The following is a 21258-nucleotide window of genomic DNA, read 5'->3' as shown; positions in this document are numbered from 1 at the left end:
GGACAGCCCGGCCCGGAGCCGTGCCCAGCCCCAGGGACAGCCCGATGCCCGGGGACAGCCCGGCCCGGAGCCGTGCCCAGCCCCGGGAGCGGGCGGAGGCAGCGCTCCCGCTCCCGGAGCTGTTGCACGGGCGGGGATGCTGCCCGAGAGGAGCCGGGAAGGACGCGGCGCTCCCTCCGTGGGGCAGCCGGGGGGCTCCGGGGGGATCCTCGGGTCCCCCGCTGGGGAGGGTGATGCTCGGAGCTGCTCGGAGCTGGGTATTCGCATGGGAGGCTCCTGATCGCACTGCGGACACTTCGAGGCTCAGCTTTAAAACTGGGCGCTACAGAAATTTACACGGGGATGGAGGGGAAAAGAAATAGCTCCAGGCTGTTTGGCGTTCGTGGCAAGGCTCATTCTCTTCGTTTAGATCAAAACTGGAAAACACTAAAGCCAAAAAAAGACTAAATGTGTGACTTTGAGGCCTTACAGCGTTGTTCATGCTGTTCACCATGGTGTTTTATGAAGTGGAGGTGATGCAGTGGCTGGACTATAGAGCCAAAAAAGCCCAAGAATGCTGCAAGTGTATGGGATACAGTAGCTTTTCACCAGTTCTCTTTGCAGGCTCTGCAGTAATTAGCGCAGCAGCTAGTGGGTTGTCTGCTTTAATGATTGTTAGTTCATTAGGGTGGGCAGCAGGTGTTTCTTGGTTATGTTGTGTTGTAAGCAACTCCAGGGAAAAGGAGGCAGCAGAGTTAATATCATTGCTCTGCCTGCTCTGGAGGAGCTAGAGCTGAGGAGAAACCTGCTGGATTTTAACCAGACTTGGGCTTCTTCTTTCTTTCTTTCTCTTTGCTTTTAATGGAAACTTTTTGGGGACTAGATTTTGGTCACTTTTGCAAAGGAAATTATAGTGGGAGATTGCTTTTCACAAATGTGTGCCTCATATGAGCTCTGCTCCCAGCTGCTGGGGAAGAGAAGTGGGAAGGGAAGCATTTTCCTGTGGCTTATCTGGGTGGCTCTGGCAGGGCATGTGGTTTTACGAGTCTCTGCTGTGCCTTTTAGGCCTTGAAAGCAAGTGCTGCTGGAGCGTCTGTCCCTGTTCTGCAAAATAAATGGTAACTTAGTTTCTTCCTGAATTTCACTTTTCTTGCAGTGCAGAAACTTGAGGGTGAATTCAGTGGCTCTGTCTGTTGTGATGGGTGGAACCTCAGGTGACTGGGACTAAAAATCCAGTAACTGCTACTAAAATCTTAATATGTGGTGTTCTATTTTTTTGCCTGGGAGCATTCATTGAGGTGCAAGAGCTGCAGAAGGTACCTGTGCAGGCAGGAGAGCTGGGGAAGGTATTTTCCTTCTAGGAAACAGGGCGAGCTGGGGAGAAACATGCCAAAAATGAAAGTGTTTATTCATTTTATTCCATCCTTTAGCAATTCCCTAAATTCAACCCATCCAGAACAAAGGCATCTGCTCTGTTGTGCTGGCAGCAAATAATCCATGTGCTGACTGGGCCAAACATTTCTATTTACAGAGACTGGAGTCCAAACTTTTGCTACAGCAGTCACACACCACAGCCCAGGGTGTTTCTGCCCCTGTGCAGCTCTATGTCTGCATTTGCTCACCTTTCTGATGCCATTTGCTCCACAGAGCTGTGAAGTTTCGGGCAGGACTTGTTGGAAGTCCAGGGCTTTGGAAGCTGTGACTCTGCAGGGCTGGTGTATCTGTGGGGTCACTGCTGGGGCTTGTTGGAATTGCCCAGTTCTGTGACTGTGCCCCTCAAATTTGGGCTGGCCAAGTTCTGTGTGAGCCTGAGCTGCTGCTTTACCTTCCCAGGGGTTTTGGGCTGGTGTTAATTCAGCTGTGTGTAACCTCTGAGGACTTGTTGGGCAGAATGGGGCTTGTAGGAGCTGTGCAATACCTGCTGGCAGCAGGTGTGTGCTCTTCTCCTCTGCTGCAGGTGCTCTAGCCTGCCCTTTTGTGCTGGCTGATTTTGAAGGTGTTGGAAGCACCAAATCCATCCAGTGGTTCCCCTGGACTGTGGACAGGGACAAGTCCACCATTGCCCAGAGAGCTGCCCTGGATTTGGGCCCTTGTTTTAAAAGGCCACTCTGGAGATTTCTGGGTTTGGGAGGGAGACATGGACATGTCCTGGGGAAACCCTCCCTGTCCTGCACTGACATCATGGAGATGTTATTGATCCCACACAGAAAGAACATTAGATAATGCTGCAGTCAGTGCAGAAATGCATTAATCTGCCCTGAGAACTCGGATAAAAGCACACCTTTCCCTTCCCCTGCTCTCTGCTCTCCTGCAGGCTCTGTTTTCCAAAGCACTCCTGGCTTTTGTGATGTTTACAAACTTTCCTTGATTGTGTCACAAACAGTCCCATCTCACTCATTAGTGTCACAGGGTGAGGACCTGACCTGAATGTGCATCGGGCAATTAGAGAGTGCTCTGAGGAGAGGAGGCTCCTGCCTCCTGCTCTGATGGGAAAACTGGGCTGCAGAAACTGCTGCCTTCTGACATGGAAGGCACTGAGAGAGGGCACAGCTCAGCCTGGTGGTTGAGGCAGAGTAAACTGGGGTTTGCAAAGCAAACTGGGGGGAAAATCCACGTCTGGGGTGGATTTGTTCTTTGTTTTGTGTGTCACCAGGGGATAACAATACCATGAAATACTTGGTATTTTCCCCAGTTCTTGTAAAGTAAACTTGCACAACTTCTGAATCTGGACTTTATATAAGGCTAACAGCTATTTTCTTTCCAAGAGGTGGTATTTAATTCTATCTGCCTGAGGTGAAAATTAGCACCAGCAGCAGTGCTGGGTTTGGCAAAGTGCAATCAGCTTCCTCTGTGGGATTGGGAAAGGGCTCAGCTGCACTCCCAGAAAGCTGGGAATGGCCATTTGGTCTCTGTTTACTCTGTAGATTAAACTTGAAATTGCTTATTACATTTCTGAATGCTGGTTCAGAGGTTTCTGAAAGATTCTGATTTTTCTTCTGTTGGCAATCTCCACCAGGCAGAAGGACGATGCAAAACAGGAGACAAACATTTCTAAAATAGCTGTGCTGTTTAATAGCTGGCCTGGGCAAAAATTCCATGATAGCTTAGCAGGCAGTGTTGGCTTTGTTGACATCTGTCTTGGGATGTTCTGAACTTCTCACTTGTACTTTCAGTCATGTGTGCATCCCAAAGTGGAGCCAGACAGGGCATTGAGTGTCCACCTCACAGGGAGAGGGATCCTGCTGGGCAGACCTGGGCTTGGTGCTTTGCAGGTTTCCCCAGGATTTGGGGTGTCCTTTTTGGATCTTCTGTGTTTCACCTGGTGGGATGTGGGGAGAGCAGCTCTGCCCCTGGTTTCCCGTGGGACAGGGCTGTGCTTTGTGCCTGGCACAGGGTGATCCTGCTTTGCCTCTGCCCTGCAGGTGCTGCTGCCATACAAACACTTCTTGTCCTCAGGGTGTTGACTGGACTGTGTGCACGTGTAAATGGAGCTGAGCAGATGCTCTGCCCTCTCCTGTGCTGCCTTGCACTTCACCTGCTGCTTGTTGTGCCTCTCCTGGGTGACAGCAGTCCCTCAGGATGCCTGAACCCCAAATCCTCTGTCCTGTACAGGATGGTTGTGCTAGGCAGACCAGAAAGAGAACGTTGTGCCTTGTCCACGTGTTTGTGGTTATTCCAAGTTTGCCTCTGAGTCAGCTGAAGTCAAATCAGTTTGTGACTTGGCTGTGGCCTGAGGACACCCCTCAAAGCCAGTTTTCTGCGAGATAAATATTAATAATCCCACCAGAGCTGGGTCTGGAAGCAGCTGTGACCCTTCCCACCTGGAATGTTGGCTGTGGGGCAGGAGGGAGCTGTGCTACCCAGAGCTCCATGCCCAGCTGCTGAGGTGCCCTTTGCTGCCTGTTGCATTGGGCACTGGCTGCTTCTCTCCTGGGAAGGTGTCTGCAGGAGCTCATGGCCAGCAGGAGAGGAGGGACACTGGCAAGAGTTCCTGTAAGCAGGAGATGGGTGCTTGGATCGTGGTGACTGGTTCTGTTCACTCCCTGAGTGGTGGGTCCTGTTCTGGCTCCAGGTCCTGTCAGAGCTCTGGCTGATACCCCAGCATGAGCTGCTTATGCCACAGGAAAATCCTGTGTGTGATTAATTGCTGTTTTCCTGGAGGATGTGGCCAATTAGGGATCTGCTGCCCCTTATTTTCAAAGTTAGGGGAAGCAGTGCCTGTTACACCGAAGGATGAAAACGTGTTATGAAAGCTGAGAAATTGATTTGTTATAGAAGAGTGATTTTTAAAATCCTTTTTGGCTTTTCCTGTCTTGAGCCAAATGCAGCTGGACCATGCCCACTCTGGTGATTGGGGACAGGAACAGGCTGCACAGCTCCCTTGGCATTCTCCTCCTCCAGCTGTCCCAGGATTTTTTGGATTTTTTCCTGATATATTACATAAACCACAGGGGCAAGCCTTGCCTTGGTGGTGCCTTGAGGATGAGCAAAGTCATAGCCAGGAGCAGAAAGGCTTAAAATTGGAAATGCTGGTAAAAGTCTGGGAAATCAACTTCTCATTGATCCAGGCCTCAGGCTTGGAGGGAGCATCTGCGGGAGGCAGAGAGGAGGGGATGATTTTAGGGGCTGGCAGTGATAGAATGGCTTAGTTTGTTAAAAGAAGTTCATCAGGATGGAAGATCCTGCCTGGGTTCAGACCTTGGAGTGTGTCTGTGCTCCTGTCAAAGCAGGAGGGCTCAGGTGTGCCCTGAGGGGTGACATCCCCACCTCTGCTTCTCTGTGCTTGGAGCTGCAGTGAGGCAGGGCGTGGGACAGGGGTCCCTGCAGGACCACCCTGCTGCCACCTGCCCTGAGCCTGGCCTGCGTCCTGGATCCAGGCACTTTTGGATGTGGCTCCCTTCATCTGTGCTGCTTTAGCACATCCCCAGGACACAGCTTTGTCCCTGCTCTCTGTTCTGAGCTCCCCACAGAGCAGGTGCTCTGTCTCAAGCCCCATCTCCCCAGCTCTCAAGCTCCTGTTTTCCCCTCCGTGCTCTCTTGCCTCCTCTCCAGCAGATCAGGCTCTGGTACTGGAGAACACAAGCTGTATTTTTGTTGTGGTATGTGGATTTCTTGCTGTCTCATGATTTTGCACTCACGGTGGTGTCCAGACTTGCCTGGAGAACAGGTTTGAACTCTCTCAGGTCTTACACTGCAAGAAGCCACCAGCAGCAAGTTTCTGAAAGTGGAGAGAGGGATTTTACCCAACTCTTGATGCTGTTCTGCTTGAAGAGCAATTTTATCTCCAAATTGCTCTCAGGTGTGTCTGGTGCTGTCCCTCCCATCCCAGTCCTGCTCTCTGTGCCCCTTTGATCAGCCAGCCCAGCTTCCAGAATTCCACTTCCCTCTTATAAAATCCTTTGCCAACCAAAGCCATGAAACCCAAATTCCTGCTGGTCTGGGCACACAGGCTGAGTGTCCCAACCACAAATTGGGGCTGTTGAATTCTGGGCCTGGGCTATTTATATTGTCAGTGGGAAAGCTTTTCATTGACCAAGCTGCTCCCTCCCTAAAGACACTTTTAATTAAATGTTATTTGGCAGATCTGCCTTTCTAATTGGCTTAGATTTAACTGGTATAAATGGGATTTTTTTTTCCACTGAAAGCTGAAGAAAGTAGGAATGATTTTGTTGGAAGGCTATTTGCATTCAGAGTCATGTCCATCTGTTGTTTAATGTAATAAGCTAATAGAATGAAAAAAAAAGCCAAAACCCCCCCCACAACCAGAAAATCAACATCCCTGCCAGTGCTTGGTGAGGAGAGGGTGAAAGGGACACGGCTGCCTCAGCTTTGGAGCTCTCTAAACAATGCCCAGCAATGTTATGCAACTGCCTAGGGAAGGAAGTGAAAAATTATCATTACAGTGCAGTTTCAAGGGCAATATTAAATGAGCAATTTGCAGCACAGCTCTGTACTTAAGTCACTTAACTCGCTTCTCCTGAGATAAAATTAACAGGGCTGGTTGAGGACAATAGCCATGACCTCTGTTCCCTGAGGAGAGGGCAGAGACAGGCTCTTTTTAGAGCTGAATCTGAGGCATGGGACTGAGAGCCTTCAGAGTGGGCAGCCAAACCCAAACCCATGCCATGGCCTGATCCTGGCAGTGCCTGAGGGATCCCTGTCCCACTGAAGCCTGGAAAAGGGAGGACAAGCATCTGCTGAAGCACCTCACTGATATCTGCCCTTCCTTATTTCAGTGGAAGGGATAAGACCTTCTGCAAGGCCCTGGGCCCTGGAGCATCAACAAACCCCTGAATTAATGCTGCTGTCTGTTCAGTACCTTCAGGGTAGGAGTAAATAGCTTAAAAATCTATTCCCAGTTTGCTTCCAGCAAGAGGATTTTGCCCGAGGATGGCAGGCACTGGAGCCACAGGTGTTTCCTTTCTGACTCTGAAATTAAACAGGATCCATCCAAAGAAGCTTCACCCTCTGCTGTGAACCACAGCTCTGTGCAGCTGCTACCCCTGGAGGGATTTTTGGAAGAGGAATATTGGATTGTCTTGGCTCTCCTCAAGCTTTTCTGTTACCCTTTGCTCTTCCAACCCTCTGGAGCAGCCAGAGGGGCTCCTCACTGGGAGTTAGGGGCTCATGGAAGGGAAAGGCCAAGAAAAAGGACTTAAATGGGGGAAAAAACCTAATAATACAGCTCAGTGTAAGAGCTGTTTCATACTCCACCTGGGAGCAGATGTTTTGTCTTGGAAGCTGCTTTTAAAAATGCATGGGCAGGGCTGGGAGCTGTCAGTTCTGTCTGCAGCTGGCTCTGAGCTGCACAGGGTGGCTGCTCTGAGCACCCAGGGGCTGACGGGGCTCCTGTCCTGCCCTGGGCACCCCGCTCTGTTCCCCTCACCCTTTCTGGCTGCTTTCACACTGAATTGGCTCTTGAGAAAGGGAGCCCTTTCCTGGGGGCTGTGGCTGCAGGTCCAGCTGCTGATCTGTGCTGGGGTTTGGGACAGATTGCCTCATTTGCAGCCTCTCCCTGGGAAGATTGCTTCTGTTATAGGATTGCAGCAGAGGAGATGAGCTTTGCCATAGGACAGCACAAATAATCAATAGTTGTGCTGAGTTCCTCAGGGGAAGCCCCAGCCCACTGCTGGGACAGTGGTGCCTGTGTGTGGTGGAGTTTCTGCATGCCTTGATGAACAGAGCTGCACAAATTTCTATTTCCAGGTAGAACAGAAGGATTTTCTGGACCAAGTGCCTTCCTAGTTCTGTTTCAGGACTTTGCTGACACTCCTGTGGTTTTGCAGAGCACTGGGCTATGTTTGCTCTGGGGGTGTCACAGCAGGTGCCATGAGTGTTCACCTGGTGGTGCTTCCTTGGGCACTTTGGTGTGAATTGCTGCATTTTCCTGTGCTCTGGAGCAGCTTCGGCCCAAATTAGTTAGTTGTGGGAGAAGTTTCTGTGATCCACGCTGCGGAGTTGAGGTGGCTCTTTGTGCATCTGTGGAATATCCGTTCATGCCCGAGGAGAGCTGGGAAGTGCTGATTAATACTCATCTCTCTGGGGCTATTTGTTAATTACCGTTATTCATGGGTTGTGTGATGGTGCTGAGTGGATCCTGGCAGGGTTGCATCCGTTCCACAGCTTCAGAGTGCATGGTAAACACCAATGTTTTATTGCAGCTTTTCTGGGAAATATTGTTCCTGTTTTCAAGGGTGGGAAATTGTATAGCCTTCAGGGTGAAAGAGAACAGAGGTGGTAAAACTGGGAGCTGAATGTCCTGACTCCCACTCCTTTCCTTCAGCACTTCCTTACCCACGTCAGAGTGAGGGTAATTGTGCTAATTGTGAATTGGAGACCTTGGCTTTGTCCTTCACTGAGCCTTGCTGGGCACTGCAGCACTGGTGTCACACGAAATTACAGTGGCTCTGCTGTTCTAACAGGGAGCAGAAAGTTGTTTAGGAGGAAGTTACCAGCTGGTGAATTAAATCCCAGCCTCTGCCTGTTTACAAGGTGTCCCTTGCAAAGGGAACCCTGCAGACCACAGGAGGAGGAGCAGCCTGGGTCACTCTGGTCACTGAGAAGAGCCCAGAGCCAGGCTTGAAAAAAGCAGAGCAGCCCTGAGTGCTCAGGCACCTGTGACTCCACGAGTTCCCTGTCTCTCAGGCTTTGAGAAGAGAGCAGTTCATTTAAAAAGGAGAGAGGAGAGCAATGTTCCCTGTCAGAAAATCCTGCAAGTTCAATCGTGGGAGTGAGTGGAGCTGCCCTGCCTTTGGGTATGGTGAAGGATGGAGGGAGAAAAGCACACATCTGTAGCTCCAGTCAGGCAGGAGGGATTTGGGATGGGCAGGAGCTGCCAGGGCTTTGAGGAGGGTCCTGTCCTTACTGTCCTTGTGCACTCGCCATATCCCAGCTGGTGCTGCAGCAGCAACAGCCCCTTTTTTTAGCAGCTGTCTGCAGAGATTTGTATGGAGGAAATGCTCTGGGGATTGGATCTTGCTGCAAAACACAGAGGCCATCAGATTGAGCTTGTTTATCAGCCCAGCCTGCTGCAGCATGAAGGCAGGAATACAAACCACCAGCAACTGGCACATGGAAATACTGAGCTTCCTAAGCCACGGGTGGTTCTCTTTTCCCCCTGACAAACAAGCCCTTGTGATTTCCAGCTTGGGAAGCCCACAGACCAGCATCTCATGGTGCTTGAGAGGATACTGACACCCATAAAAGCAGCTGAATGTCCTGGAATTGTGATCCTCCACGTGTACCTCCAGGCATTTCCTGGCCTCCGAGTTCAGCTGAGTGTCTGAGCTCCTGCATGGGTCTAAATAATAAAACATATGAGTTCCCTGCCATGTGCCCAGAATTTTAAGGCTGCAGCCCTTGGCCAGCTCTGTATGAATTGCTTCCATCAGGGCAGTAATCCAGGAAACTCCGAGCACGAACGGCTTGGCTGATGGAAATCTGTGGTTTGGTGCCTTCCTGGGTAAAGCAGGGAGGAAGGGAAGCTGCAGTTTTCTGTGTGGGCATCCCTTTGGTGTCCCTGCTGGCAGGGCAGGCAGGGGGAGTTCCAGCAGGTACCACGGGCTCTGAGGAGATGCTGGTCCACAGGGAGCTCAGGCGTCTGGAGAGTTAATGAAATGACTGAAAATACCCACATTGTCCTCTGCTGTTCTGAAGAAAAGAAAAAAACTCACTCTGCTTGATGTTGTCTTCAATGAAACCATCCTTTGGCAGCAGTGGTTTTGGCAGAAGGTTGTCACCAGCTGTGCCAGTGAGTGACCACTCTGCAGAGGGGACCAGCAGCAGATCTGTCACGTAAGGATGAGGAGTGAGCAGAGAACAGTGTTGTGTTCCCTGCACTGAGCAAAGTATTCTCCTGTGGTGGTGGAAATCCCTTCCTGAACGGCCCTGGGAGACTCAGGAATTCCCCTCAGCTTTTCTGGGGGTTCCAGCCCTGCTCTGTGGAGCTCCAAGCCCACGTGCCCAGGGCAGAGCTGAGCTGCCCAGGGCAGCTGTGTGAGCAGCAGCTCAGGAGGGGCAGGGCAGGGAAGGGAAGGCAGGAGATGCTTTGCAGCCCTGGCTCCAGACAGAACTGAGTCACTTGTCGAGGCTGACGCTCTCAGAGCTGCTTGCCTGAGGCTGGCATGGCTCAGGCAGGGGAGTGAGGATGCAGCCATCCAGATACACACAGAGGAGAGAAAAGTAACAGCTCCCACCATGTGACTGCAATGAAAGTGAAAAAAATCCATTCCAAATTAAAGCCATGTGTGTTGGTGGATGGAACCGCTCCTGGAAGGTTGGTGGAGGCTGTTTGTGCAGCACAAATGCAGCAGCTCTGGAATGCCCTGGGTTAGAACAGGCTGGCTCCTCCAGCACACAGAATCCCTGTGGAAGCAGAGCTGCTCCTGCAGGGCAGCAGCTCCCCCAGCCCACCACCCCGAGGGGTTGAGGTAAGAGCTGTCTCCTGAAGCACATTTCCCATGCAGCCTGGTGCTGTGCCATGTGTTTTTTTCACTGCTGGATGATGATGATGTCTCTGTGCTGGAGCAGAGATTTTCTTTTTCTGCAGACATGCATAATTCAGTTGTCAGGATAAATGGGCTCTCTGGATTTGGGCATGTGTGTGAGCCTGATGCTGGATCCTCCCTTCTCTCACCAGTGTGAGGCAGGAGGGGAGCAGGGAATTCTCCCTGAGCTCCAGAGCAGCAGCCTGTGGTCTGTAAACTCATTGTAGTACCTGTGAGATCGCAGAAAGGATCTAAATTAAACCCAAAATAGGCCTGTGGAGAGGAGCATTCTTGCTGGATTTGGGAAGACTTTTCAGGAAACATGATGTTCATACAAATTCCTCCTGTGGAAGAACAGGACCAGAGCCCACTTCACACATGAAGGATGTGATCTACGTGACAAACTCTTCTCAAAATACATGTTTGCTGCTGTTTACTCCTGTGAATGAACTGCACAAATACCACAGTGTCAGAACCAAGCTGATGCGGTGTGTGGGGAGGAGCAGGAGCTGCCTCCCCGTGCTTGATTTGCACAGAAGCGTTTCCAGGGTCGATGTTTTCCATGGAGTCCTGCTGGGACAGAAGTGCTAAAAATCTGGGGGGATGTGGTGGAGCACTCAGTGCCACGGTGCTGTGGAAGCAGTGAGAGCAGCTGGCAGGGTGCTGGAGGGTTCCTGAGAGGCAGCAGACACCCAGCACAGTGCCAGACAGCGGGGCTGCTCTCTGAGGAGCGAGGCTGAGTGGAATTCTCACCTTGTGTGGGACCATGTGCCTTTCTGGGACTCCTGCCATGCTTGGATTTTTGGGGGCTTCCCACCTGGTAGGATACACAGATTTTTCCACAGAGTGCCCTAAAGTACTTTTGGTGCTGGTCTGGTGGGTTTGAGTTTGCACTGAGGAGCTGGAGGAGCAGTTTTAGAGATGCTGGCAAGGGTTGCACTGGACACCTGGCTGATATTTGAGCTCCTGGGGAGCCTCTTCCCTTGTTTTTCAGACAGATGTGGAATTATCTTTACAAAATCTGGAGGGATGCCCTGTGGCTGTGAAACAGCCAGGGGGAAGGGCAGTGTCCAGTGTGAGCTCTTGTTCTCTTGGCCTTCTGAACCCGTGAGTGTCTCTGGGCTGATGCCTGATTTTTGGCACCCTTGGAATTTTCAGGGAGAGCACAGCAATGCTTTAAACAGCCCCCTGAGCAGGAGACAGCTGCAGAAAAGCAATGTCAAACTGGTGCAATCTGCTGTGCTGCAGCTCTGCCAGCAGCACTCTGTCCTGGTGGCTGGCAGTGCTTCAGCCCTGGCAGGAGCTCTGCCCATGTGCCCTCTGTGACCTGGGAGAGCCACCTTTGAGAACCCCTCTGCTCTGGGCACTCAGGGCTGCAATCACTGAGGGAGGGACTAGCACAGGCTGCATTTCACCCCTCACACAGGCTTTACCAGATGGTCATTTGAAAAAGAAGTTGCTGCACGTTTGGATTGACTGGATTCGTCTGGTTCCTGCTATTTGCTCTTCAGAGAGCTCTGCAGGAAGTACAAGGGCCAGGTTTGTGCTGGCTCTGTCACTCAGGTCCCATCCAAACCCCTTTCAGGTGCAAGTCTGAGCATCCTCAGCACTCTCTGGTGAGCTGGGGTGGCTCAGCCCCTCCCTGGCTCACAGCCTGCATGGCCCAGGCTCAGGGCTGAGCTCTGTGCTGGATCCTAAAGGATCTCTCTTGGACTGGAAGCCTTGGCTTGGGGCTGGAGGAAGCAGATGAGACAGGAAGGGAGCAGAACCAAATTGGCTGTAGGCTGCAGTGGAGTCAGTGGAAAAAGCTGTGGTGTGAACTTTGTCTTGGTTTCCTTTGTGCTGCATCACGGTGACGATGCCATGGCCGTGCCTGAGCCTGGGCTGTGGTTTGCAGGGGCTGTGGGCAGGAAGGAGGCACCACGTGGGGACTGCAGGAGCTTTGGGATGAGCTGGGACCTGGGACAGGCTGAGGTGGCTCCTTTGGCTGGCTGGGCTTGGCTGTGACACAGTCCCTGGTGTTTCTGGGGCTTGGCAGCACCTTTTCCACGCACTGTTGTTTTCCTGCTGCAGGCAGGAGTGACTGGCAGGCTGAGGGAGGAAGGAGAAGTGGGGGCTGCAGCTGGAGGGGTTTCCAGGCAGCTTGAATGGAGAATAGACTGGGGCCTGGGAGAAAACAAGCCTTGCTTTCACTTGTGCAGGAAGGGAAACCTCACACAGCCTGTGCAGCTGCCCAGAACAACGGGGATCATTGTGCTGGTGGCACTCGTGGGGCTGAGCTTGACCCTGCCAGCAGCTGGGGGTGGCAGGAATTGGGGGAGGCTGGGGTGGTCTCAGTCAAAGTTGTCCTGGTTCTGGTCCTGAGCTGTTCCTGCCCTTCTGGATCCTCTGGGATCCATGAGGATCCATCCCTGGCTCAGGGCCCCTTCTCCCATCCCAGAACAGCATCCAGGCTGCTCCCATGACAGCTGGCTGAGCCCCCACTGGGTGTCTGGGGCAGTTTTAGAGATATGTCTGTACTTCTCTTATTTATGTTTTTTCTGAGTTTGAAAAGAACCCCCCAAACCAAGACTTGCCCATTTTCAGTGTTAAGTTTGACCTGAATGAGCTCCTCTACACTGGTGGGTAAGAGAAGCTGAATGGCATAAATGAAATAGGTAGCAAATAAATCAATTATTTTCATTGTGTGGCTGTGCATAAGGCAATTACTTTTTTTTTTTTCTAGTGTATATGGTAATTGTAACCTGCTGGATTCTGTTTGTGTAAATCACAGCATATATTTTAGTGGGAGATGTGTTGACCCAATTGCCCAAGTAAGTTTGTCATGAAAAGCCTCTCAGCCTCCATGTCCTCTCCTGCTCTCTGGCTTCTGGAGGTGACTGAAGGAAACAGCACTTCACTGCTGGTGAAACCATCCCCAGAGAGCTGTTTAATGGCAATGTGATGGATTAACCTCATTAAAGGTGCTAGTGTTGTACAGGAAAGCAAAATACTCCTGGAAAACTCAGGAAGCTTCCTTCGTTGTGCTGAGTTCATTCCAGGCCTCCTCTGACAAAACAGAAATGTCTAAACCCTGTCCTGCTGCAGGTGCTGCTTTGCCTGGTGCTCTGCAGGACACATTTCGGGGTCAGCTGCTGCAGGAACAGCCCAAACTGCTGGATTTTGTGTTTCTGGGAAGGAAAGAGCATCCTCAGGCATCAGCATCGTGACTCCACTTGTGTTTGGCAAGCTGGTGCTCCTGGCCTCTACATTTATTTCTGTTTTTCTCACATGGCTGCTGGTGGTTGGGTTTATGCCCTGCTGATGAGCTGTGCAAAGAAATTGTGTTCCAGGCTCATTCCATTCTCACTCTTCTTGAAAGTGAGTTCTCCTGCACAGTTCTCCTTCAGAGAATTTGATCAGTTCATACACTTGGTGGATTCATAATAATTTTTTTTGCCCTTTGGGAGTCAGGACATGTTTTAATGAATTAATTTTTAAATTGATATCTCCTTAATCATCACTTCCTCAGACCCTGCAAAGTATTTGCATCTTATAATTTAAGTGCTTTGAAACTGGCTATCAAGTGAAACTGTTAACCAGGCTGAGATGAAATTCACATTTGCACCTTAATCTCATCTGAGCATTTTCAAGTGCTGGAAGTTAATTACATCCATGGTAGTCCTTTGATACTTGAGTAATTTTGGAGCACAATGACTTAAATTTCTGCACATGGCTTGTTAGAAATTTCACTCCTCAGCTGGCACAGAAAAATTTCCTTGTGCTCTCTTCTTCCTGTGGGTCCAGCTGGATTTGTGGGCAGCATTTGGGTCATGGATTCAAGATAATTGCTGCCAGGGTATCACCTACTGACAGCCCAAACCTCCCAGCTGTGGGTCAGGTTTCTGCAGGTCAGGGATCTCTTCAGCTCCTGGAATTGGGGGCTTTTCTTTGGTTGTTTGGGTGGTGCTGAGCTGGGAGCATCCCTGCCTGATGGAAGGGATGCACCTCATTCCCCTTGGGAGGGAGGGAGGGCCTGGCAGAGGCTCCTGGGTTCCTTTCCCTTCCCTACAGCTGAATCACAGCAAGGCGTAATTTTCCCCCAGAGCCTCAGTTGCCTTTCTGAAAAATGGGGTAATTGCTGCCCTCACACCTCTGCAAAATATTTGGAGTCCTTAGGTTGAAGTTTCTGCACCTAGCGACTCAGAGTCATAAAAAAACCCAGCAAATAACTCTGAAAACAGCAAATAACTCCCATCTGTCCTCTGCTCCCCCATCCCCAGGATCAGAGCCTCAGAGGTTGTGTAAGCAGGGGAATGCTGGGTGACTTTTGCTTTCCAGCAGGCAGTGGGGAGTTTGGATTTGGATTTGTGACAATGACGCAGCTTGTTGGAGCCATTCCCCATTGAAATGGGGTCTCATTCAGCACTGCTAATGAGAGGGTAAAGGCAGCTAAATACAGCTGTCTTCCTCAGTGTCATTTGGGATTTATTAGCAAATATGCAGTGGAATTGAATCCCTTGTAAGTGCTCTGCAGCTAATGGTAGATAGCAATTAGCTGAAATGACTACTGTGGAGCACTGATGCTGCAGCAGAGAGGGGACAGGAAATCTGGAGCCAGCACACAGACCCAGCAGCTTCCAGAACTCCCTGGAGTTTTTCCCTCTGGATTTTCTGTTTCATGCCCTCAGCAAAAGCCTGCGGTGAAAATCGCTGGGTCTGGGTAATCCCCAGAGCTCCAGCTTGAGCAAACACTTCCCCAGCAGCAGGGAGTGTGTGGATATTGTTATTTCCAGCTCAGGGGTCACTGAAAGGACTCACTGCAGTGTTCCTAGCAGTGGAAGTGTGTGCAGTGGGAGCCTCCTCCCCTCCAGATGTGCAGGGGTCTGGCCCAGATGTTTGGAACCAGTTCAGAAGTTGGAGGAGGACCGGGTGCAGCATTCATGGCTTCATCTCTGACCTTTTCCTCTCCAAACTCAACAGGAGGTTTTGTTTCCTTCCCCTCACTGATGGGGTGAGGTGTAGGTCAGGGTGTCCCAGGGGTTCTGCCCTTTGGCTGCAGGGGAACCAGCTCCTGTGTGCTGTTTCCAGCTTCCAAAAGTGCTTTGAATCAGGCTCATTCCATGGAAATCTTGGTTTGTGTGTCACCCTCCCTGCCAGCCTGTGCTTGAGACAGAAACCTGCTTGTCAGGAGGGGATCAGGGCTGGGGATGTGATGTGGCTGGGGAGTGAGGGGCTGTGCTGGCCCCGTTCCACCAGATCTGGACTTGGGAGAGAGATAATTGAGTGTTTTCATTGTTCTCCTGCCAGGTTGCTGCTGGGTGTGTTGCTGATGGAGAGGAGCAGTCAGGGACTCAGTGATGGATGGGTGCAGAGCTGTGGCAAGGAGATGGTATTTGAGGGTAGGAAGCTGAAATCACCTGGGTTTAGGAGCAAGGAATGGGATTTTCTTAAAGATTGGAGCTCATTGGGAGCAAGTGAGAGAGAGAGAGGCAGGTGTGGATGTGCTGGACCCTGCCTGGGGCACAGCAAGCAGGGAAAACTGCCCCAAACCCTTGGGAGAATGCCCCAGGCAGAGAAGAGCAGTGCCTGAGGCTAAATGGGTATAAATTAAATTGTGAATAACTCAGGCTGTGCCTCAGGAAGGTCTGGAACAGCTTTCCTCAGTAGGGAAGCAAAGGAAAATATTCAGACTACTCCCCATCAGTGGAGGGGACACATCCCCAAGGGTCTGAGGCCACCTGGAGCTGGTGCTTCAGAGCCATCAGCTCCCTCTCAGGTACAGGAGCCATGCAGGGCTGGGAGAGGAAATTGCTGAAGGGGAATAATTCCCAGCTTGATTGACTGGCAGCACACCCTTAAAGAAAGTCATTATTGAAATGCATATTTAGTTCGTTAAGGCAGCGAATATGCATTTACACTGAGCACCTGGTAAATCAGAGCCTTTTTTGGTTCTGGAGAAATGTTTAATTGTCCGTCACCAGCGCTCTGGAATTAGATTTATTTTTGTACAAAACCTAATCAGATTGCAAGTAAGATGCTAAAATCTGTTGCTTCACTAACTCAAATCAATAGAAATACTAAGGGGGATTTTTTTTACTACTCTTGGTGGTTTTGATGGTTTTTTTTCTGCCTTACCTTCTGTCTAAAAGCTTGGAGTTTTGAACTACACGAGGTCTGATTGGGAATGAGCTCTGCAATCGCCCCCACTAACATGAATCAAATATCTATAAATACCCTTCCTTTTCCCTTCTCTCCTTTTTTTAAAGGCAGTTTCACCTTGCAGACAGGAAGAGTTTCTCCTGCCCTGTGATATTTGCAGTATTTCAGGCAGCAGACAGGTGACCCCAGGCTCTGTCTGGTGACATGATAATTTCTGTGTGCCCTGATGGAGCTGTTGTCAGCAGTGACAGGTTGCTGTGGGCAAGGTGGCCCTGAGCAGGGTGTTGGGAGGTCTGAGTGTGTGGTGTTCCCACTCTGGGGACCTGTCATCACCCAATTACAATATCCTAATTATGGTGGTTGACAGCAGTCGTGGTGATCACTGATAATGGCACTGGTGGCACCTTGTGTGTTCCCTTTATTTCTCACAGTGTCCTTGGCTTCCCCAGCACTCCTGGGACTGTCTCTGCCTTCTCCAAATTGCTGAAAACGTTTGATATGTGAGAATCTTTCTATTTCACCATTTCCAGAGGCACATTTTTGCTGTGGAGCTCTTTGAACAAGCTTGCAGCAGGCAAAAGGCAATCTGTGCTCCAGCTCCTCATTAGCTGCTGCCTGACAGTGATGGGTGACCCTGGGAATTCTTGTTCAAGGCTGCTCCTCCCGTTTTTCTCAGCTTTTTCTGCCTTCACATCAGTTATCCTTTAAAGAAAGACTTAAGGAGGAGGGAGGGAGGCCCTGCCCTTGCTGGGTTGGGCAGAGGTTCCCTCCTGCACAGTGGAAGGAGGAAATGAGTGTGAGCAGAGCCATCCCCTCCTGGGCTGGAGACTGGCAGGTGCCACACTGCTGGGGACCAACTCCTCTGCCAGCATCGTGCCACCCACTCCTTCCCCTGGCAGCTTTCGGAGTGCCTTGGTGGCCAAACACTGCAGTTATGTGTGCCTCAGCCCCACTGCTTCCTCCTGCCAGAGGCTTTGGAGCTGTGGGTGTCTGTTCAGAAAATGCAGACAGCAGGAGAGGTAGGGCAGGGCTTGCACCTTGCTGCCACTGACTGTTTTCCCTTCACTGCCTGGTTCAGGGTTGTCCTTTCAGCTGTGTTTTATGGCTGGTGTGGCTTTGGAAGCTTTTTAAAGTGGAATTTTAGTGTGCTTGAGTTTGTTCCTTGACCTTTAGTTGATTCCTCTGCCCTTGGCATTGTTTTCCTGCGTGCCTGAAATGATTGAACTGCATGCAGAGGTGCTGCAAAAGCAGCTCTGGAGGGCAGGTGGGTTTTACAAGTGGGTTGTGTTCCTGTTAACAATTGCAATCCTTGTTTGTTGTCCAAGGCAGCGAAGGCTTGGCAGAGCAGGATGCAGGGAAAAGCCTCCTGTGCCTTCCCCTTGTTTGCTCAGGTCCCAGTCTGAGCAGTGATGTTAATTAGATAAGTCAGATACTCTGCAGAGCAGCCTGTTCAAGGACAAACAGATTTTAATTAAGGGCTGTGTGCACTGGAAGGTCATGTCACTGCCTTGTGCCTGGACAGTTACTATGGGAACACCAGGAAAGCACCCACAGAGTGTGAGAGTGTCACAAAGTGGGCTTGGGGGCACAAAATTCACTTTGGGATGTGGCAGATATGCTCCCACCCCTGCAATGTCTACCTGGGTTTTTTTCCTGTGGGAATGGAAACCTTCAGTTCAAGCTCTTAAAATCACCCCAAGAATTCCACACAAGCTGTACAGCAATGCCATGGGTTTGGGAAATTGGTCTCCACCCCACTTTTTTGGACTGTTTACAGCTGGTGAACTCAATTTCTCAAAGACAACCTGGATATTGGAAAGACTTTTGTTTGGGTTGAAATTCAAGCTCAAGGTGGGTTGACATTCACATTCAAGTTAGTTTGCTTCTGTCTCTGCCATCTTCTTACTGGAATCCAACAGGAACTCCAGTGGTGGTGGCTCCTTGCTGCATTTCAGGTCCTCTCAAGATTCATCCCCCCTGACTGCCTGAAGTTAATCCTGCTGATTCGAGCACAAGCTGTTTCTTGTCTGCCTTCAGTCCCAAAGCTCCTTTTGTCTGGGATGTATCAGCAGAGACTTGTCAATACCTGGAGATGATGGAGGATCTACAAACCATGGATGTACCTTGGGACTGATGAAATTTTGGTGGGATCCCTGGGTAGAAACTCATTCTTACTAATTTTCCTGTGGTCTAGCCAGAGGGAAGTTAGATGTTTTTAATCCTAATATTTTTATTCCTGCTGTTGAACAGAAGCTGAGGCAGGGACAAATGCTGCACTGGCAGCAGAAGCAGCTTTCTTGTATAAATAAAATAGCCACTCAGATGTGGGCTTTGCTTTGGAATGAAATGTTTGTGTGGGAGTTTGAGGAGCTGCTTCACAACCCCCTTCCCCTCTTGTCACCTGGTGGCTTTGGGGACAGATGGACAGCGAGCCAGAAGAGGTCACAGGTGTGTTTGGAGGGAGAGTTTCAAACCAGGTCTTGTGCTATTTTTCTTTTGTTTGGCCGGTCCTTGTGGTTGTCCTGCTTTGCAGGATGCCAGGTGTTGTGTGTTTGGAACCACAGGAGCAGGGACATCAGCAGGGAGACTGCCAGGGAAATGGGCTTGAATTTCAGGCACTTCATGAACTGCTCCTGGAGGGGCTGCTTTTGTTGAGACACAGTCTCCAGCTGTGTCAGGGAAGGTATAGATTGGATATTAGGAAAAAAATTTCATCGAAATAATAATAAAATACTAGAATGTTCTTCCCAAGGAGGTGGTGGAATCACCATCTCTGGATGTGTTTAATAAAAGGCTGGACATGGCACTTGGTGCTATTCTAGTTGAGGTGTTAGGGCACAGGTTGGGCTCTATGATCTTAGAGGTCTCTTCCAACCTCATGATTCTGTGATTCTGTTTCCTGGCAGCTGAGCAAGCACTGTGCTGTGTGTTTGCAGGAGAACACGTCAGGGCTGGTGTGTCCTGTGTGCACCTCCCTGTGCCCTGGGGTGGAAGGGGAGGCAGAGCTGGTGTGGGGTGGCAGGAGATGGGGGAGCAAGGCCTGGAGCAGCAGGAGCTGTGTCCTGGAGCTGCTGTGTGCAGGGCAGGGTGTCCTTGCTCTGCAGAGCCCCTGAGGGCTGGGCTGGGGCTCCTGGAAGCATCTCCCAGGGCTCAGCAGGAAACTGCTCCAGGAGTCAGCTGGGCAAGTTGTGCTCTTGGGCTGGGCACCACAAACTCCCTGCAAGTGCTCAGAACAGACTGGAAACCACCTGTGGGCATTTGTTATCTTCTGACAGACCCTTGCTGTTCTGCCTCTGGACAAGGGAGCTCTGTGTTTTTCTCAGCAGATGTCCACCTTTGACCTAGATAGTTTTGAATTTTAAAAATAAATTGAGCAGAAAAAGAGCAAAGAGAAGCATCAGGATAGAGAAGCAAGAACATGCTGTGTCCATCCCCCTTGGGAAGGGGCTGGCTTTGCAGCAGGCAGGACATTTCCAGTGAAAGCTTGGGATAGGCATGGTCTAACAGGGACAGCTGTGACTTAGGGGGCGGCTTGGAGCACTCAGAGGGGAATGTTTTCTGTCTCTTGAAGCAGTGTCACTGCTCACAGTGCTCTCTCTGACAGCATGGAGTGTGCCAGTGCCAAAGGTGTCAGAAAATGCACGGGAGGAAAGCTGCCCTGGAGGCCAGTGTGCTGAGTGCCCGTGGAAAACTGACAGCAGGAGAGTTAATGGAAAGCAGACACCGAGCTGGGAGCTGCTCAGCCAAGAAAATCTGCACAGTCCAGGCTTTTCTCTGGTATCCAGGAAAAAACCTGTTACCATTTGGCTTCCCTCTCTGTTACCCCTGGGAAAATGGTCCAGGTATAAACTCCTGGATATGTGGCTTCTGCAGCACCTGGAGGAAAGCAGGTGTTACTGCTGGGATGATTCCATGCCTTGGAGCCAGGAGCCCTGAGCTCCTTGTGCAGATCCCTGCTGGGAGCCTTTGGCTGCTTGCAGATGTGGTGTGTAATCAGAGAATCACAGAATGGTTTGGTTGAAAAGGAGCTTAAAGACTCTGTCGTCCTCCCTTGGGCAGGGACATCCCCCACTGGAAGGTGCAATCTGGATGCTCCTGTGTTCTGAGTCCAGGGGGAAGAATTCAAGGTGTGCAATGAAGCAAACCCTGTAAGCACTGCAGAGCAGAGTGGGAGCACTGCAGCCACACTCCTCTGCAAACAATTCCCTTGTTTTTGGCAGGATGGAGGCATCCTGCCTGGAGCTGGCCCTGGAAGGAGAGCGCTTGTGCAAGGCCGGGGACTTCAAAGCTGGGGCAGCCTTCTTTGAAGCAGCAGTGCAGGTGGGGACAGAGGACCTGAAGACTCTCAGTGCCATCTACAGCCAGCTGGGCAATGCCTATTTCTACCTGAAGGAGTATTCCAAGGCCCTGCTGTACCACAAGCACGACCTCACCCTGGCCAGGTGAGTGTGTCAGCACTGCTTCATCCTCATCAGGCACAGCCCTGAGTGAGCGCAGGTTCTGTGGGGCCTGAACCCAGAAATACACATCCTAAAGTGGCCCTGAGGGGCATTGTCCTGTGGAGAACCTGGGGCTCACCAAGGATGGGACAGCTGCCTTCAGAGCAGGGAGGTGGAGAAAGGGATGTGGATGTGGGAGGGTGTCTGGAGCAAGAGCAGGGTCCACTTCTGTCCCCAGTACTGCCTGTAATGACCTGCAGTCATTAGAACAGTTCTGAAACAGCAAATTGGGAACAGGGATCTGCCTTCAGAATTGTGGGAGCCTGTGGGAAGCTCTCCAGGCAGATGTCTGTGCTAAGCTGCAGCTTAAATCTGCCTCCAGCAGCTGGTGAATAAAAGTCTCTGAGCTCTTTAACATCTTCATCTTGTAGAACCATTGGGGACCGAATTGGAGAGGCCAAGGCAAGTGGCAACCTTGGGAATACCCTGAAAATCCTGGGGCAGTTTGATGAAGCTGTGGTTTGCTGCCAGAGACACCTGGACATTTCTCGGGAGCAGGGAGACAAGGTAATGGTTCCAGCAGGAAATATTTCCTGGCCTTAAAAATAACCTGTCTGCAAGTCAGTAAATGTGATCTGCTGAAGGTGGGCTTTGGGAGGAGCTGCAGGGTGAAGCTCTCCCTGCTGGGTGCCATCACACATCTGCTGCTGTGA

The 21258-nt window shown here is 50.8% G+C and overlaps 1 protein-coding gene and 2 long non-coding RNA genes across 8 annotated transcripts in view; 2 read left to right on the top strand and 1 right to left on the bottom strand.

Moving 5' to 3' along the window:
• The window catches only part of GPSM1 (G protein signaling modulator 1), a 66719-nt gene that overhangs the window by 3460 nt on the left and 42001 nt on the right, over window positions 1-21258 (top strand). For 3 of the 6 annotated variants that reach the window (XM_064393188.1, XM_064393190.1, XM_064393187.1), the window contains exons 1-3: window positions 19729-19883; window positions 20327-20548; window positions 20977-21112. In XM_064393188.1, the coding sequence (XP_064249258.1) occupies window positions 19744-19883; window positions 20327-20548; window positions 20977-21112 (498 nt within the window). In that variant the 5' untranslated portion in view covers window positions 19729-19743. Of the gene's footprint in view, window positions 1-19728; window positions 19884-20180; window positions 20234-20326; window positions 20549-20976; window positions 21113-21258 lie in introns of those variants that run through there. The other 3 variants (XM_064393191.1, XM_064393192.1, XM_064393189.1) reach the window with 2 other exon arrangements.
• On the bottom strand, window positions 1367-2292 carry LOC135282952 (uncharacterized). The gene is made up of 2 exons (XR_010348916.1): window positions 2261-2292; window positions 1367-2014 (listed from the first exon to the last, which is right to left on the bottom strand). It is a non-coding gene; the product is annotated as an uncharacterized LOC135282952 (long non-coding RNA).
• LOC135283131 (uncharacterized) lies at window positions 4945-8821 on the top strand. Its single transcript, XR_010349008.1, has 2 exons — window positions 4945-5278; window positions 8625-8821. It is a non-coding gene; the product is annotated as an uncharacterized LOC135283131 (long non-coding RNA).

Source organism: Passer domesticus, chromosome 18, assembly GCF_036417665.1.
Source record: "Passer domesticus isolate bPasDom1 chromosome 18, bPasDom1.hap1, whole genome shotgun sequence".
NCBI lineage: Eukaryota > Metazoa > Chordata > Aves > Passeriformes > Passeridae > Passer > Passer domesticus.
Note: the sequence above shows the minus strand (reverse complement) of the source record. Positions and strands in the feature narration are given on the sequence as shown.